The sequence below is a fragment of the Palaemon carinicauda genome, chromosome 5 (genome assembly GCF_036898095.1).
Source record: "Palaemon carinicauda isolate YSFRI2023 chromosome 5, ASM3689809v2, whole genome shotgun sequence".
Taxonomy (NCBI): domain Eukaryota; kingdom Metazoa; phylum Arthropoda; class Malacostraca; order Decapoda; family Palaemonidae; genus Palaemon; species Palaemon carinicauda.
Window position 1 is genome coordinate 111,197,171 of NC_090729.1, and position 16,296 is coordinate 111,213,466.

Sequence of the window (16,296 nt, forward strand, 5' to 3'; positions counted from 1 at the left end):
GAGATCTCCGCCGGGGAAGACCAGTACCTCCGCAGGGGAGTGCCTGTTGTGCCAGAACCAAGGCGCCTGGTGGGAGTGCCCGGTGACCCGGCTCACCGGGATCAGGTCGAGGGTTCGGCCGACGGTAGGGAAGGTTCCCCGACCGAGGACTCGGCCTATCGAAAAGTTATAAGCCTGATCAGGAGGCATCACAGAATTGAAGAGCCAGTTGCTACCGATGAGGACTACTGGAGGTCCAGCCTTACTCGGTTGATGCAAGCACCTGTCCAACAAAAATCCTCCCTGGCACTTCCTGTGGCCCGAGATCTCGTCCTGGGCCGAGAGCACGTCGATAGAGTGGTAGCAGGCAATGCCGAAGCTCCCAGGACGCAGAGCTCTTCGAAGTTGCTCCAAGGGCTCAAAACACAGAGCAAGGTCTATGTGCCAGAGGGACAGACTACATTGGCAAGCATGGAAGGCTCACGGAGCAGAGCCCTGGACAGTGTCCGTACTGAAGGAGGGTTACAGGTTACCGTTCTTAGCAGAACCTCCCCCTCTAATTCCGGCCAGCCTGTCGGAGTGGTTGGTACCCAAGGACCCGTTGAAGAGGGCTGCCCTTCAAGAGGTGTCCACCATGTTGGAAAAGGGCGCCATGGAGGAGATCCTACACCCAGGGCCAGGTTTCTACAGCCGCCTGTTCCTGGTAGAAAAGGCAACGGGGGGGTGGAGACCGGTGATAGATCTGTCGGCTCTCAACAAGTTTGTAAGAAAGACAGAGTTCAAAATGGACACTCCGAAGTCGGTCCTGCTGTCCTTGAGGGAGAAAGACTACATGATGACCATAGACCTCAAGGACGCTTACTTCCAAATTCCGGTCCACCCCTCAAGTCGGAAGTTTCTCCGGGTGAAATGGGGTACCCAGATCCTGCAATTCAAGACCCTTTGCTTCGGATTGTCGACAGCTCCCCAGGTATTCACGAGAGTCTTCACGACAGTCTCGGTGTGGGCTCACGAGCGAGGCATTCGCCTCATCCGGTACCTGGACGACTGGTTGCTTCTTTCCTCCTTGAAGGACGTTTTGAAGGAGCAAGGTATGAAACTTCTCCAGTTTTGCAAGGGTCTGGGTATCATGATCAACCCAGAAAAATTGAACCTATCTCCCTCCACCAGAATGACCTATTTGGGGATGACACTGGATTCCCTACTAGTGAAAGCTTTTCCGTCGGAGGAGAGGATAAGCAATCTGATGAAGATCCTTCGTCCGTTCCTGTCGGGACAACCCAGGAGGGCGAAGGACTGGCAAAGACTAATAGGTCATCTGGTGTCGTTGGAAAAACTGGTTTCCCAGGGGAGACTCCGACTCAGAGCCGTCCAATGGAACCTGAAGAACTTCTGGAGCCAACTGGACTCGCACCAGAAATTAATCCCAGTCCTACCAAACACAATACCCTCCCTGGAATGGTGGCATTGCCGGTCGAACTCACTCAAGGGGATGCCCTTCGCAAACGACCCTCGCGAGTTACTTCTATTCACAGACGCCTCCAACCAGGGATGGGGAGCCCATCTCCTCAACGGGACGGCGAGAGGAACCTGGATGGACGGGGAGAAGGACCTACACATCAATGTCCTAGAGTTGAAGGCAGTCCAGAAAGCTTGCCTGCACTTCGTTGATCTACTAAGGGGAAACACTGTGGCGTTGATGTGCGACAACGCCACAGTGGTAGCGTACATAAAGAAGCAAGGAGGCTTGAAATCAAGGGAATTGTGCGATCTCGCCCTAGAGATCCTAGATTGGGCAGAAGCGAACCAGGTTGTGTTATTGGCAAGGATTCATCCCCAGGAAAAAGAACGTTCTAGCCGACGGTCTCAGCAGGATGGGTCAAATAGTAGGCACAGAATGGTCCCTCCTTCCAGAAGTAGCCAAGCTCATCATTCAACGTTGGGGTGATGGACCCCTTTGCAACCAAACTGAACGCGCAACTTCCCGTGTATTGTTCTCCTGTCCCAGACCCAAGGGCAGCCTTGGAGGATGCCTTTCAGCACAAGTGGGACAACCTAGACGTGTACGCTTTTCCCCCCTTCACGTTGATCAGGCAAGTACTCAACAGGGTAAGGACTGCCCGAAACTTAAGGATGACTTTGGTAGCGCCCTGGTGGCCGGAGAGAGAGTGGTTCGCAAACCTAAAAGACCTGGCGAGTCATCCTCCGTGGCCACTCCCCGACAGATCAGATCTTCTACAACAGCCGCACTTTCTCAGGTTCCACGACAACCCACAGTCTCTACGCCTTCACGCCTGGAGACTATCGAGCGGCTCCTGAATTAGGAAGGATATTCAGCAGGAACAGCTAAGAGGATGTCGCTATACCTGAGAAGGTCGTCGGCAGCGGTCTACCAAGCGAAGTGGGCCTCTTTCACGAAGTGGTGCGCTTCGAAGCGCATAAAGCCCCTCAAAGCCTCGGTCCCAGACATAGCAGACTTTCTGGTATATCTCAGGGACGAGATAGGGATGTCAATCCCAGCTATAAAAGGAGTACGAGCAGCCTTGGGTCAAGTCTTCCTTCTGAAGGGCATCGACCTGGGTTCCTCTAGACACATCTCTATGCTTGTCAGGAGTTTTGAACAGTCCTGCCCCCCGCAAGCAGTTAGGGTGCCTCAGTGGGACTTAGCTAGGGTCCTGAAGATGTTAAGTAGCCGCCCCTTCGAGCCAATGAAGGATATTGTAGACAGGGATCTCACTCTCAAGACAGTCTTTTTACTGGCCTTGGCTTCTGCAAAAAGGGTAGGGGAGATCCATGGGCTGTCTTATGACGTCTCTCATTCGAAGGGGTGGAAAGAGATCTCTTTCAAGTTCGTTCCTTCGTTTGTGGCGAAAACCCAGAACCCAGCTGTCTGGGACCCAAAATTCGAAGGTTTCTCTCTGCCAGCTATCCCTGGGACGGGGAATCCTGAGGATTTGAGGTTATGCCCTGTCCGTGCCATTAGAAAATACCTTGAAAGGACTGCACATCTCCGGCCAGGCATCAAGAGCCTTTTCGTCTCCACAGGTGTTACTAAGAAACAGGTATCGAAGAATACCATTTCCTTCTGGTTGAGACAAGTTATTGCCAGGGCCTACAAGGAGGAGGGACTGGCCTTACCATACACTCCCAAACCCCATGACATCAGAGGTCTGAGCACTTCTTTAGCCTTTGGGAAAAACATGGCAGTGGGTCAGATTCTTCGTGCGGGTACCTGGTCGAACCAGTCAACCTTTCCTGCCCATTACCTCAAGGACTACTCAAGGAGGTCCTTAGACGGGTTCTCCATTGGAACAGTCATCTCCGCGCTCCAAGTGATTTAACGGTAAAGCCCCAGGCTCAATCGTGGATAGCAAAACCAGGAGACACAGGTTCGTTCCCTTTCACCCTAATCCCCGTTTCCTATCCCTATCGGAGATAACCCTCTTGTAACCATTGGAGAACACGTCTCTGCAACTGCATTACTGGACTCAACATCAGAAGAAGTTTTTCAAAGGGTGAGTACTTAGACACTAACGTCAGCTCTTTGTGTAGTTACCCTATCGTCCGTTTTCCCAGTATGTTTTTTATACCTAGGCCTCTTGGCTTCCGCTTGCTGGGTCTGAGGGTCAGGAAGGCACTCCCACCTCCTAAAGTGTAAGTCTCCTAAGAAAGTAGTTCGAGGTAAGTATTCGTGTGGGAACAAATCAAAAATTTTAAGTAATTTTTATTTTTCCTAACATACTTACCGAGAACTACTTTCGGGTAATGGCCCTCCCTACCTTCCCCGAGTGCCTCTCTGCCCTTGCAAGAATTTTTGCAACATCCGAGGAACTTACTGGCGCTCACGACCCAAGCGGACCTCGACCTAGCGCAAAGGCTACCCTCGGGGCACGTTCTCTTACTCCCGGGTTAGCCCTCCATAGAAAACGGGTTTAGGGTATACTACACAAAACTCTGGTCGGTAGAGAGGAGATTACAGGTAACTCATAAGAAAGTAGTTCTCGGTAAGTATGTTAGGAAAAATAAAAATTACTTAAAATTTTTGATTTTGCCATGAATAGATTACATTTTTTTATGTATTAAATATTACTATTTGTTACGACATGAATATAAACCCTCGTTCTTTACATAGGAAATAGAAATTAGGGTGAATTGGAACTAGAAAATTTTTTAATGCGGTGTCAACAGCCAGTCCGGTTGTTGGTAGTGTTAGTAGGGAAGCACCCCTCCCCCCCCACTCACAACAAAATATAAAGGCTTTGTGAACAAATTAATTCCACAAGTCTTCCTAACCTAAGGTTAGACAATTCAACTAAAATTGTGTATACATTCCTTTTCAACCTACTCGGGTATACAGTAATGCCCATTTGCCAAGGTATTTTTAGCAGCTAACTATCAAAAGCTACCAATATCCGTCACATCAAACATTATAGCAGTAGCACAATTGTTCAATTCCTAGGATACTTGTTTAACTTTTAATTTAAAACTAGTCTATTACCATACTTTAAAAAATACAGGTGGTTCCATAATTGATGTGGATGGTACTGCACTTTTTTTCTTTTTTTTTTGCCTGATGGTTCCATAATTGATGTGGGTACAAGCTGACATGAAATTAAAATTAAACATTTAAGTTAGGAAAAATATTTTGGAAATGGAACGTACAATTATCCTTTGTAACAGTTTAGAATTATCGTAAATGATCACACAATAGTTTCTGTCTTAGGTGGTATGTTTAGGGAAAGCATGATATAAATCAGCTATTTCATTAATTTTGGATTTCAAACGATACAGCCTGTTTAGGCTCAGATTTTATATGTGGTGTATAAGACAACCCCTAGTTTTGGGAATTTGTGATTATTTTTTAGATTAAAATGTCGTTCCATATGCCAACATACACAGTACCTGATACGTATTTCTAAATTCAGGAGTGACTCAAAAATGGCCAAACAAGGTGCTTCCCATACAAAATTATGATACTAAGGGAATGACATAAACAATGTCTAATTCAATAATAAATTTGTCTTGGCTCATCTGGTTGTACAGGAATTTAAGGTTGTTTTTATGAAATTTATTTTATTTAAAGTATATTTTTCAATATTAATCTTACCCGATGATCATGTAGCTGTCAACTCCGTTGCCCGACAGAAATCTACGGTCGGGATACGCCAGCGATCGCTATCCAGGTGGGGGTGTACACAACAGTGCCATCTGTGAGTAGGTACTCAAGTACTTCTTGTCAACAAGAACTCAATTTTTCCTCTGTCGTGCCGCCGGCAAGACCTACTTGGATACGCTGTTGATTCTGGAGTTGTTGTTCACGATTTGGTGATGTATTCACTCTAGAGTTTAGCCTTCGCTATTCAGGAAGCTTTATCATTAGCTTAGCAAGCTTTTGGAATTAATTTGGATTAATTGTTAACGAACTTTGCTAGATTTTGGAATTCCCCCTTGACTACTTCTAAATTCAAGATGTCTGACCAGTCTCAAGTCCCTAAGTACAGGCAGTGTAGCGTTAGGACTTGTGCTTGGCGTCTTCCGAAGGCCTCTATAGATCCTCACACCGTTTGTTCCAATTGTAGGGGTAAATCCTGTCAATTGGAAGATTGATGTGGGGAATGCGCTGGGCTTTCGGAATTCGATTTTAACGAATTCCTCAAAAATGCACGTAGGTTAGAGAAGGAGAGAATCAGGAGGAGTTCTTCTTGCTCTGTGGATTTTTCCTCTCCCCATGCCCCTCAACCTTTTCCTTCCCCTGTGGTGGTGACTCCCGAACCTGCTACTAGTGCTCAGCCATCCATGGCGGATATGTTGCGTGCCATTCAGGCTCTCGGTGACAGAGTGGAGTCATTGGCTAATGACCGTAATCAGCTCTTGGCAGATGTCAGAGAGCTGAAAGCGAAAAGTGCAGTGGGAAGTGTTAGTGCTAGTGATGTGAAAAGTGTCAGTGTCAGTGTTGCGCATGAGGGTACATCTGTGCGTGCCAGTCGTCCTCCCAGTCCGGGACCTCTTGCAAGCTCCCAAGCCCAGGGGAGAAGCAATGTCGAAGGACCAAAGGGTTCGGCAGGCCTTGATCGGCGCACGGATGTATCCTCAGTGGTTGCGGACGTATCTGCCAAAGATCGTCCCATCCACAAACAGACGAATGAGCCCTTACATTCCTCGTCTGTGGAAGAAGTTTCCAGGAGGAAACGATGGACCAAGGTCTCATGACCACTCAAACGTAAGGTCCCTTCCGAGCGAGTCCAACGGCCCAGGTGTAGCCACTGGGTCAGTTCGGACTCGCTGCAGTCATCTGATGACTGCACACCTCCCAAGAGAGGTAGAGTGGTTCCACAACAGGCTGCTGCTCCGTCTGTTGTTGCTCCAACCACGGTAGACCCTAAGTGGTCCATGCTGCAGACTATGCAGTCTCAGCTTGCAGCATTCATGCAGGAGTATCATGCTGAGAAGGTTAACATTGCACCTGTTAACCTACAACCCACCGAGGTTGTGCGCTCAGCAGATACTGCGGCTGCCTGCTCCCACACTCCACCTGTGAGAGCTCCACCACCCATGCGCAGTCCACCCTGCCAGACGCATGTTCTTGCTGCTCCATCCGTTGACATGCGTGAGCTACCACATCAGCAGTGGGAAGGTGCTGTAGAGCTGCCGGGTTCCAGCACTATGCGGCTTTCTCCGCAGCCCATGCAGCATGCTCCGCATACCATACAGCATGCTCCGCATACCATACAGCATGCTCCGCAACCCACCGCAGCCCCTCCCACGCTCCAGCACTCTGCTTTTGTTGTTGCCAGCTCGCAGACTGACCAGCAGCGGCATGATGTTGGATCCGCAGCTACGCATGCACCCGTACTGCCGGATTCAGCCGTTCAGCTTTCTGCTCTGCCTTTGCCACTTCCTACTCAGCTTTCGGATGATGGAGTATCGGATGACGAAGCTGCACACTTGGATGAGCCGCACTCTGACTTTGAAGGGCCCAAGTCTACGCCTCCCTCCTTAGACTTTCGTAAAGTCCTTGCCTTGTTCAGGGACTTGTATCCTGAGCAGTTTGTGTCTGCAACCCCTCGCTCTCCTCCCTCCGAGTTTGCTCTGGGCATGCAGTCTGCTGCGCCTGCCTTCACCAAGCTTGTTCTCGCACGTTCATCTAAGAGAGCTTTGAGGGTTATGGGAGAATGGTTGCATTCCAAGAAGCAACTGGGAAAGACTGCATTCATCTTTCCGCCTACCAAGCTTGCTTCCAAGTCGAGCGTCTGGTATGCCACGGGAGAGGAACCCGGCTTGGGAGTTCCTGCCTCTGCCCAGGGCGACTTCTCAAGTCTGGTTGACTCTCCCCGCAGGTTGGCTATGAGACGATCGAAGATCTGCTGGTCCTTTTCTGATATGGATCATCTGTTGAAGGGAGTCTTTCGTGCCTTCGAGATCTTCAACTTCCTCGATTGGTGTTTGGGAGTCTTAAGCAGGAAGACTTCCCCTTCAGATAGGGACTCTGCCATGCTGATCATGTCTAGCATGGACAAAGCCATTCGGGATGGGTCTGGTGAACTTGCGGCTTCGTACGTGTCAGGAGTGCTCAAGAAGAGAGAACATCTTTGCTCCTTCTTATCGGCTGGTATCACTCCTTGCCAGAAGTCAGAGTTGTTGTTCGCTCCTCTCTCCAAGTGTCTGTTTCCGGAGGAGCTGATTAAGGGGATGGCTGCCTCTCTTATCCAGAAGGATACCCATGATCTGATGGCATCTTCTGCACGTAAGGCTAAAACCTTACCTTCCGTGCCTAGACCCTTCCGCCCTGCAGCAGTAGACACTCCTGCAACTAGGTTCATCCCGCCCTTTTGTGGCAGAACCTCCAGCAGAGGAGGTACCCGTGCCGACAGTCACCGTGGCAAATCCAAGAAGGGTTCCAAGTCCGCAAAAGGCAAGTTCTGACTTCCTTCCTCTCCAGACAGCAGTGGGAGCCAGACTCAAGACCTTCTGGCAAGCTTGGGAGAGCAGAGGTGCAGACGCTCAGTCTGTGAAGTGGCTAAGGGAGGGATACAGAATTCCGTTCTGCCGCAGTCCCCCTCTAGCTACATCTCCCATCAACCTCTCTCCCAACTACAAGGAGAAGGACAAGAGGCTAGCGTTGCAACAAGAGGTGTCGCTCTTGCTACAAAAGGAAGCGGTAGTCATAGTCCGGGACCATCAATCCCCGGGCTTCTACAACCGTCTCTTCCTGGTAGCGAAGAAGACAGGAGGTTGGAGACCGGTGCTGGACGTCAGTGCTCTCAATGCTTTTGTCACCAAGCAGACGTTCACGATGGAGACGACGAAGTCGGTCCTAGCAGCGGTCAGGCAGGAGGACTGGATGGTCTCGTTAGACCTGAAAGACGCGTACTTTCACGTCCCCATCCATCCAGACTCCCAACCTTTCCTAAGGTTCGTCTTTGGAAAGGTTGTGTACCAGTTCCAAGCCCTGTGCTTTGGCCTAAGCACGGCACCTCTTGTGTTTACCAGACTGATGAGGAATATTGCGAAATTCCTTCACTTGGCAGACATCAGAGCCTCCCTCTATTTAGACGACTGGCTTTTAAGAGCTCCAACAAGTCGTCGCTGTCTGGAGAATCTCAGATGGACTATGGATCTGACCAAGGAACTGGGCCTCCTGGTCAATATAGAGAAGTCCCAGCTCGTCCCATCCCAGACCATTGTCTATCTAGGTATGGAGATTCAGAGTCGAGCTTTTCGGGCTTTTCCGTCGGCCCCAAGGATCAATCAAGCCCTAGAATGCATCCAGAGCATGCTGAGAAGGAACCGATGTTCAGTCAGGCAGTGGATGAGTCTAACAGGGACACTTTCATCGCTGGCCCAGTTCATCGAGTTAGGGAGACTACACCTCCACCCCCTTCAGTATCATCTAGCTGCTCACTGGATAAAGGACATGACGCTAGAGGCGGTCTCAGTTCCTGTTTCCGAAGAGATGAGGTCTACTCTAACGTGGTGGAAGAACAGCATTCTTCTCAAGGAAGGTCTACCATTGGCTGTTCAGACCCCCGACCACCGTCTCTTCTCGGACGCATCGGACACGGGCTGGGGTGCGACACTGGACGGACAGGAATGCTCGGGCACATGGAATCAGGAGCAAAGGACACTTCACATCAATTGCAAGGAGTTGTTGGCAGTTCATCTGGCCTTGATAAACTTCAAGTCCCTCCAGCTAAACAAGGTGGTGGAGGTGAACTCCGACAACACCACAGCCTTGGCTTACATCTCCAAGCAGGGAGGGACTCATTCGAGGAAGTTGTTCGAGATCGCAAGGGACCTCCTCATTTGGTCAAAAGATCGAAAGCTTTCGCTGGTAACGAGGTTCATTCAGGGCGATATGAATGTCATGGCAGATCGCCTCAGCCGGAAGGGTCAGGTCATCCCCACAGAGTGGACCCTTCACAAGAATGTTTGCAGCAGACTATGGGCCCTGTGGGGTCAGCCAACCATAGATCTATTCGCTACCTCGATGACCAAGAGGCTCCCGATGTATTGTTCTCCGATTCCAGACCCAGCAGCAGTTCACGTGGATGCCTTTCTACTGGATTGGTCCCATCTCGACCTGTATGCGTTCCCGCCGTTCAAGATTGTCAACAGGGTACTTCAGAAGTTCGCCTCTCACAAAGGGACACGGCTGACGTTGGTTGCTCCCCTCTGGCCCGCGAGAGAATGGTTCACCGAGGTACTGCAATGGCTAGTCGACGTTCCCAGGACTCTTCCTCTAAGAGTGGACCTTCTGCGTCAACCTCACGTAAAGAAGGTACACCCAAACCTCCACGCTCTTCGTCTGACTGCCTTCAGACTATCGAAAGACACTCAAGAGCTAGAGGCTTTTCGAAGGAGGCAGCCAGAGCGATTGCCAGAGCAAGGAGGACATCCACTCTCAGAGTCTATCAGTCTAAATGGGAAGTCTTCCGAAGCTGGTGCAAGGCGAATGCAGTTTCCTCAACCAGTACCACTGTAACCCAGATTGCTGACTTCCTGTTACATCTAAGGAACGTAAGATCCCTATCAGCTCCTACGATCAAGGGTTACAGAAGTATGTTGGCAGCGGTATTCCGCCACAGAGGCTTGGATCTTTTCACCAACAAAGATCTACAGGACCTCCTTAGGTCTTTTGAGACCTCAAAGGAACGTCGGTTGTCCACTCCAGGCTGGAATCTAGACGTGGTTTTAAGGTTCCTAATGTCATCAAGATTTGAACCGCTCCAATCAGCCTCTTTTAAGGACCTCACATTAAAAACTTTTCCTCGTGTGCTTAGCAACAGCTAAAAGAGTAAGTGAGATCCACGCCTTCAGCAGGAACATAGGTTTTACATCTGAAACGGCTACATGTTCCTTGCAGCTCGGTTTTTTGGCTAAAAACGAGCTTCCTTCCCGTCCTTGGCCTAAGTCGTTCGAGATCCCAAGCCTGTCCAACTTGGTGGGGAACGAACTAGAGAGAGTACTTTGCCCAGTAAGAGCTCTTAGGTACTATTTAAGAAGGTCAAAGCCATTACGAGGACAATCAGAAGCTTTATGGTGTGCTATCAAGAAGCCTTCTCTACCGATGTCTAAGAACGCAGTTTCTTACTACATCAGGCTTCTGATTAGAGAAGCACATTCTCATCTGAAGGAAGAAGACCTTGCTTTGCTGAAGGTAAGGACACATGAAGTGAGAGCTGTTGCTACTTCAGTGGCCTTCAAACAGAGCCGTTCTCTGCAGAGTGTTATGGATGCAACCTATTGGAGAAGCAAGTCAGTGTTCGCATCATTCTATCTCAAAGATGTCCAGTCTCTTTACGAGAACTGCTACACCCTGGGACCATTCGTAGCAGCGAGTGCAGTAGTAGGTGAGGGCTCAGCCACTACATTCCCATAATCCCATAACCTTTTTAATCTTTCTCTTGAATACTTTTTATTGTTGTTTTCTGGGTTGTACGGAAGGCTAAGAAGCCTTCCGCATCCTGGTTGATTTGGCGGGTGGTCAAATTCTTTCTTGAGAAGCGCCTAGGTTAGAGGTTGTGATGAGGTCCTTTAGTATGGGTTGCAGCCCTTTATACTTCAGCACCTAGGAGTCGTTCAGCATCCTAAGAGGACCGCTAGGCTCAGTAAGGAAGACGTACTTAAAAAAGGCAGAGTAATAGTTCAAGTCGACTTCCTTACCAGGTACTTATTTATTTTATGTTTGTTATTTTGAATAACTGATAAAATGAAATACGGGATACTTAGCTTCTTTGTTAACATGTATGCTGGTCTCCACCCACCACCCTGGGTGTGAATCAGCTACATGATCATCGGGTAAGATTAATATTGAAAAATGTTATTTTCATTAGTAAAATAAATTTTTGAATATACTGTACTTACCCGATGATCATGAATTTAAGAACCCGCCCTTCCTCCCCATAGAGAACCAGTGGACCGAGGAGAAAATTGAGTTCTTGTTGACAAGAAGTACTTGAGTACCTACTCACAGATGGCGCTGTTGTGTACACCCCCACCTGGATAGCGATCGCTGGCGTATCCCGACCGTAGATTTCTGTCGGGCAACGGAGTTGACAGCTACATGATCATCGGGTAAGTATATTCAAAAATTTATTTTACTAATGAAAATAACATTTTATTGAAAGAATAATATTTTAATGATGAAAATTTTACCCAATCAGAGTTGGACCAGATGACAGGTGTTGCTGCCATCCTCAGGTTTCCCATGCCAGAGATTGATGAGGAGGACCATGCATTGGATTCTGATGACGATTGATTCCAACTGAGGGAAAAAGAAGTCTGTTTCTGTTGAAGAAAAGGACTGCTTTACTCTTCTGCATGACCGCCAGAAGATGATGTACCTTCTGTGATGGTGTTCAATAACCAATCTTTTGGTACTTAGCAAAAGCTTAAGGGTAATTGTTGTAGGGTTAGCCACAGCCCAATTATACTTATTAAAATTGGGTTAAGGCAATAGGGAGTGGAGAATAATTGTGTACTTCCAGAGATCAGATAATTTTTTTCCTTTTTCTGAAAGATATAAAATACGAATTAGTCAGATATGTGAAAATCAAATAATATAGCTACAGTCTCAAAGTCAGATAGATATTTATTATTAACTTTTAAGTTTATTTATTAAATATACTGATATTATAATAGGGTTGCCAGAGAACCCTTAGTGCTCACATTTTCTTTGTACTGCAGTTCTCCATATGAGGCATAGATCTCTTCAGGTTTATTTAAATGTTATAATCTCTTAATTTTTCTTATTAAATATTGTGAGAATAACTTACTTTCATGCTCTTACTTTTTCTTTTATAAAGTTATGAGAATATTCAATGGTATTATAATTATAAGGTTGTGAGCGAATGTTTTAGCTTCTTAATGAAATAGAAGTATTGAAGAATTGGTTGACTGTTGTGATATTCAGCATTTCTGAACTGTCATTGAAAGGAACTGTTTATTAATTTAATTCTATTTTAATGCATTTGATACTAGAAATGTATTTAAAGGCATGTTTCTTCAGCATCACCATTTTAGAATTATAAAGTAGACATGTTAACATCACTGTGTTCCTTCAAATACTGTATAAAACTAATTGAAAATAGGCGATTATAAAACTTTCAGAGTAGCCCTCCCATTGTTGACACTGTGGTATTTCAGAAGGTAGGTAATATCCGATACTATAGCATACAGTCATAAAGTATTTTTTATTGAAATGTAAGTACAGTATTTATTGTTAACGTTGCTTTTAAAGTGATCATGGAGGTGTAAAGGTATGAAACAGCAGATGCCATATGTAACACAGGCTTTGGTTTACATTTTATATTGACAACCAGCAGGAGGTGGAGTAATATTGTTTGTTAAAAATGTATTTTTTATTATTTACCCTTGTGTATTTGCTACCCTAAATACAGGCATGAGCTTTATGTAAATATTCTTTATCCTCTTCATTCCTGATGATTAGGATTAAGTACAGTATGTGAATCCATTGTCATTTTACAAAAAGGGATTAAGATGTATCTTGAAACTAAAATTTTATAAATTTAAACTCTTGCCATGGGTTTGCTTGTTTGAGAATTTAAGTTTTATATTGTATGTGTACCTTATTGGAAACTAACCTGTCTCACATTCTAGGGATCATCAGTTCACACCTCAAAGTGTTGGCAACTTCACCATTGTAGTTAGTTAGTGATGGGGATTTTGTGGGAATCTATAGGTATACCTGCTGAGTTATCTACTGCTATTGCCTGGTCCTTCCTAGTTTTATAACTTGGGTAGAGAGGTGTCTGGCATTGACCATATGAAGGGTCTGTCCCTAGAACATTGTTGTGGACCTTGCTTCTGCTATAATTCATGCAAGACTTTTAAACCTGTTTGTTCAATCACTAATACAAACCTTTTCGCTCTATAACGGAATATATTTTCAGCGAAGCTGGATGACTAGCCCTAAGATTTTTAGTGAGGTATAACTACCCCACTCACACGCACCTGCATTGTCTTGTCACTTTTGCTCTTGGCTGTTGAGAGTTGTTGATGTCTCTCTCTCTACCGCTGTTCAGACTAGCCATTGATTAATTTTTATTTCTTTTCCTTATCTTTTCAGGATTGCTTTTTCTCCTAGGGCGGGATGTGGACATGTCCTGAGGGGCGGAAATGCGGTACCTTTATGTCTCCGGTCGAGACTGGCCCACATTCCCTATGTCTGGCCTGCAGAGGACATCCGTGTACGCAGAAGGATACCTGCGCTGAATGCCGGGAGTGGTCATCCTCTTATTGGGGGAGGTTTGGTGAGGACACAGCATCCTCTTATTGGGGGAGGTTTGGTGAGGACATCCGTGTACGCAGGAGGATACCTGCATTGAATGCCAGGAGTGGTCATCCTCTTATTGGGGGAGGTTTGATATGATACGGAAGAAGTCGAAGAGGCATTCAAAGGGTAAGAAACCTCTACTTCTTCTGCTCCTCGATCTCTGCTTGAAGTTTCTGCTCGCTGGACGTCGCCGGGGAACGATCAAGTAGAACCGATGACCCTTCTGCGCCTGGACAACACGTGGGACCGGACGATTCCGCTGCTTTCCCTAGCAAAGCAGCGCTGCGTTCTGCTTTAGGGGAGTCCTTCACCGTAGATGATGTTCTCCAGTTGTGGCTCCTTTGAGTATTGCTGGTCCCCCGTCGAAGGAAGGTCTTCTAGAGCTTCTTCACTTAGGAGCATGGAGGAAGTTTACACCTGCTTCCTCTGAGTCGACTTCGGTCTTCCTCCTAGAGATTGAAGGTTTCGCACTGGAGGATAACAGGTGTTTCTGCTCCTGCATCATCACCTTCGAGGCCGCTTGCAGCTGATCCTTAGCCTTGCTGATGACTTGCTCACTCCCTTTTTTTGCGTAAGCTAAGCCGGCAACGGGGGGTGTAAAGTCCGAGGCTCATTCCTGCTACTCTCGGTGGACATCTTTCCTGTTCGCAGGTTCGGTCCTCCCTGGAGTGGTCTACGCCACGCGGGGAGCTTGTAGGCTGGGTTCAGCTGCGATACCTCGCCGGCGAGTTCAACGCTTCCAGTGATCATGAGCTTCGCTCGCCCTACCAGTTACAGGTGATTCAACTCGTCCTTCCACTTCGACTTGCCCAGTTCCAGCTTTGGATTCTCACAGGAGCACTCGTAATCCTCCTGGGGGAGTGACACAGTGTTAGACTTCCCATGAGCGTACAGCTTGCAACCAGAGGTTTCTCGCCAACATCGACCAGTGCTCGCCACCACCAGCTCGCAATGCCGACAGGGGAGCAAACAGAACGACCGACGGGATCCGGAGCGATCACTCGAGCATCGTCCAACGTTCCCTGCTACAACTAGAGAGCACAGCTCGTGACAACTCCTCAACACGGTACAGTCCTTCAGCTTACAATCACAACAACGCTTCAGTTCACAACCACACAGCAGCCCACTATCCCCTTAGGTATATTTCCTCCTCGCGACTCCCTATCCGCCAGAATAAGCAGGTGCGATCGCTGAGAGCGTCAATGTTGTCATCTGTCCAGCCACTATCTCCAAATTGTTCCTCCAAGATGGGACATCCACAAATACCTCGCAGACAGACTCCAGTTCATGAACCCCTGCATGGGGCCCAGACATCCATTCTTTCGTTCAACTAGGATATGGCCTGGATCAACGAGTTGGTGAAGGTAATTAGACAGGCGGTTACCAGCACTAAGTAGGCTCCAACAGATAGAGACCCGATAGCTGCAACCTCAGCCAGTACTCCCCGGATCCTGTTAGAGGTATCTTTGGTGCCTCAAAGTTCACCTCTCTACCTTCCAACGGGATGTGCAGGAGTTCCATCCCAGCTCCTCCACAAAAACGACAGGCTCTGAAGGGGTTATCACTGATCCGTTAGAAGTTATGTAACCCTCCAGGTTCCAGGAGGGTGCAGCAAGACTTCTCTCGCCTAGAACAGACACCTATGATGCCAACAAAGAAAAGGAGACGACAGAAACAACCGACGCAACCTCCAGACGACACCCTTGACCCCCGTACCAGCAGGGGTTCCGTTTGTCTCCAATTGAGGTCACCACACCCAACCAGCCCACTCAGACAGAAGTAGATCGGCCTTCTCACGCTTCTCCCATGGATATGTCTAGTCCACCCTGACAGAAGGAGAACACGAGACAGTCTCTGCTTGCGGAGTTCCTGCCACCACCGAGGGAAAGGAGAGACTCCAAAACTGTCCCCAAAAACCAGTCATCAAGGAAGGCAGCTCCAGTTTAGGAGAGTTGAGAGTTCTTCAGCCTTGGCAGCGACTATGACGGCTAGAGAGTTCCCCACAGCATCAAGGGATTCTATGAGACATCAAGATGATGATGACGAACCACCCCGGGCTCCTACGGGTGAGAGCTTGTGGGTGGAGGACCCATCACGACATCGAACAAGACAACTCTCTCCTTAGGGCAGCTACTCCTAGATACTTGGCACCGAGACAGGAGGAGACCGACCACATGTTCTGGCAGGTCCTGGCGTCTGCATAAGGGCAATTATGGACTGGACAACCCTGCAGCAGCTTCTTAGAGGGTCAAGACACTGTTTTGGACCATCTGTATGGTACACAAACCCACCAAGGTGCCAGAAAGAAGGGCTTTGCCCATGTTGGAAGTACGCAGTCCCTTCGATCCATCCAGCAGAGAAGGTATCTTTACCACTGGACCCGGCGATAAAGTCTGATGAAAAGCGTCTCATTTCACAGACTATCAGGCTTCTCGTTCTCTTTTCAGCAAGCGACGCCCTAAACATTGAGAGCGTCGCAAAGTATGCCATGCAGGCTACTTCGTGGCTCAATCTATGAGTGG

General features: G+C 47.8%; 1 protein-coding gene across 1 annotated transcript in view; it reads left to right on the top strand.

The window, feature by feature from the left end:
• The window catches only part of LOC137641396 (protein pelota-like), a 74,283-nt gene extending 61,393 nt beyond the window's left edge, over nucleotides 1-12,890 (top strand). The window contains exon 9 of the mRNA XM_068373918.1: nucleotides 11,643-12,890. Coding sequence (XP_068230019.1) covers nucleotides 11,643-11,737 — 95 coding nt within the window. The 3' untranslated portion in view covers nucleotides 11,738-12,890. The remainder of the gene's footprint in view (nucleotides 1-11,642) is intronic.
• Nucleotides 12,891-16,296: the final 3,406 nt, after the last annotated feature.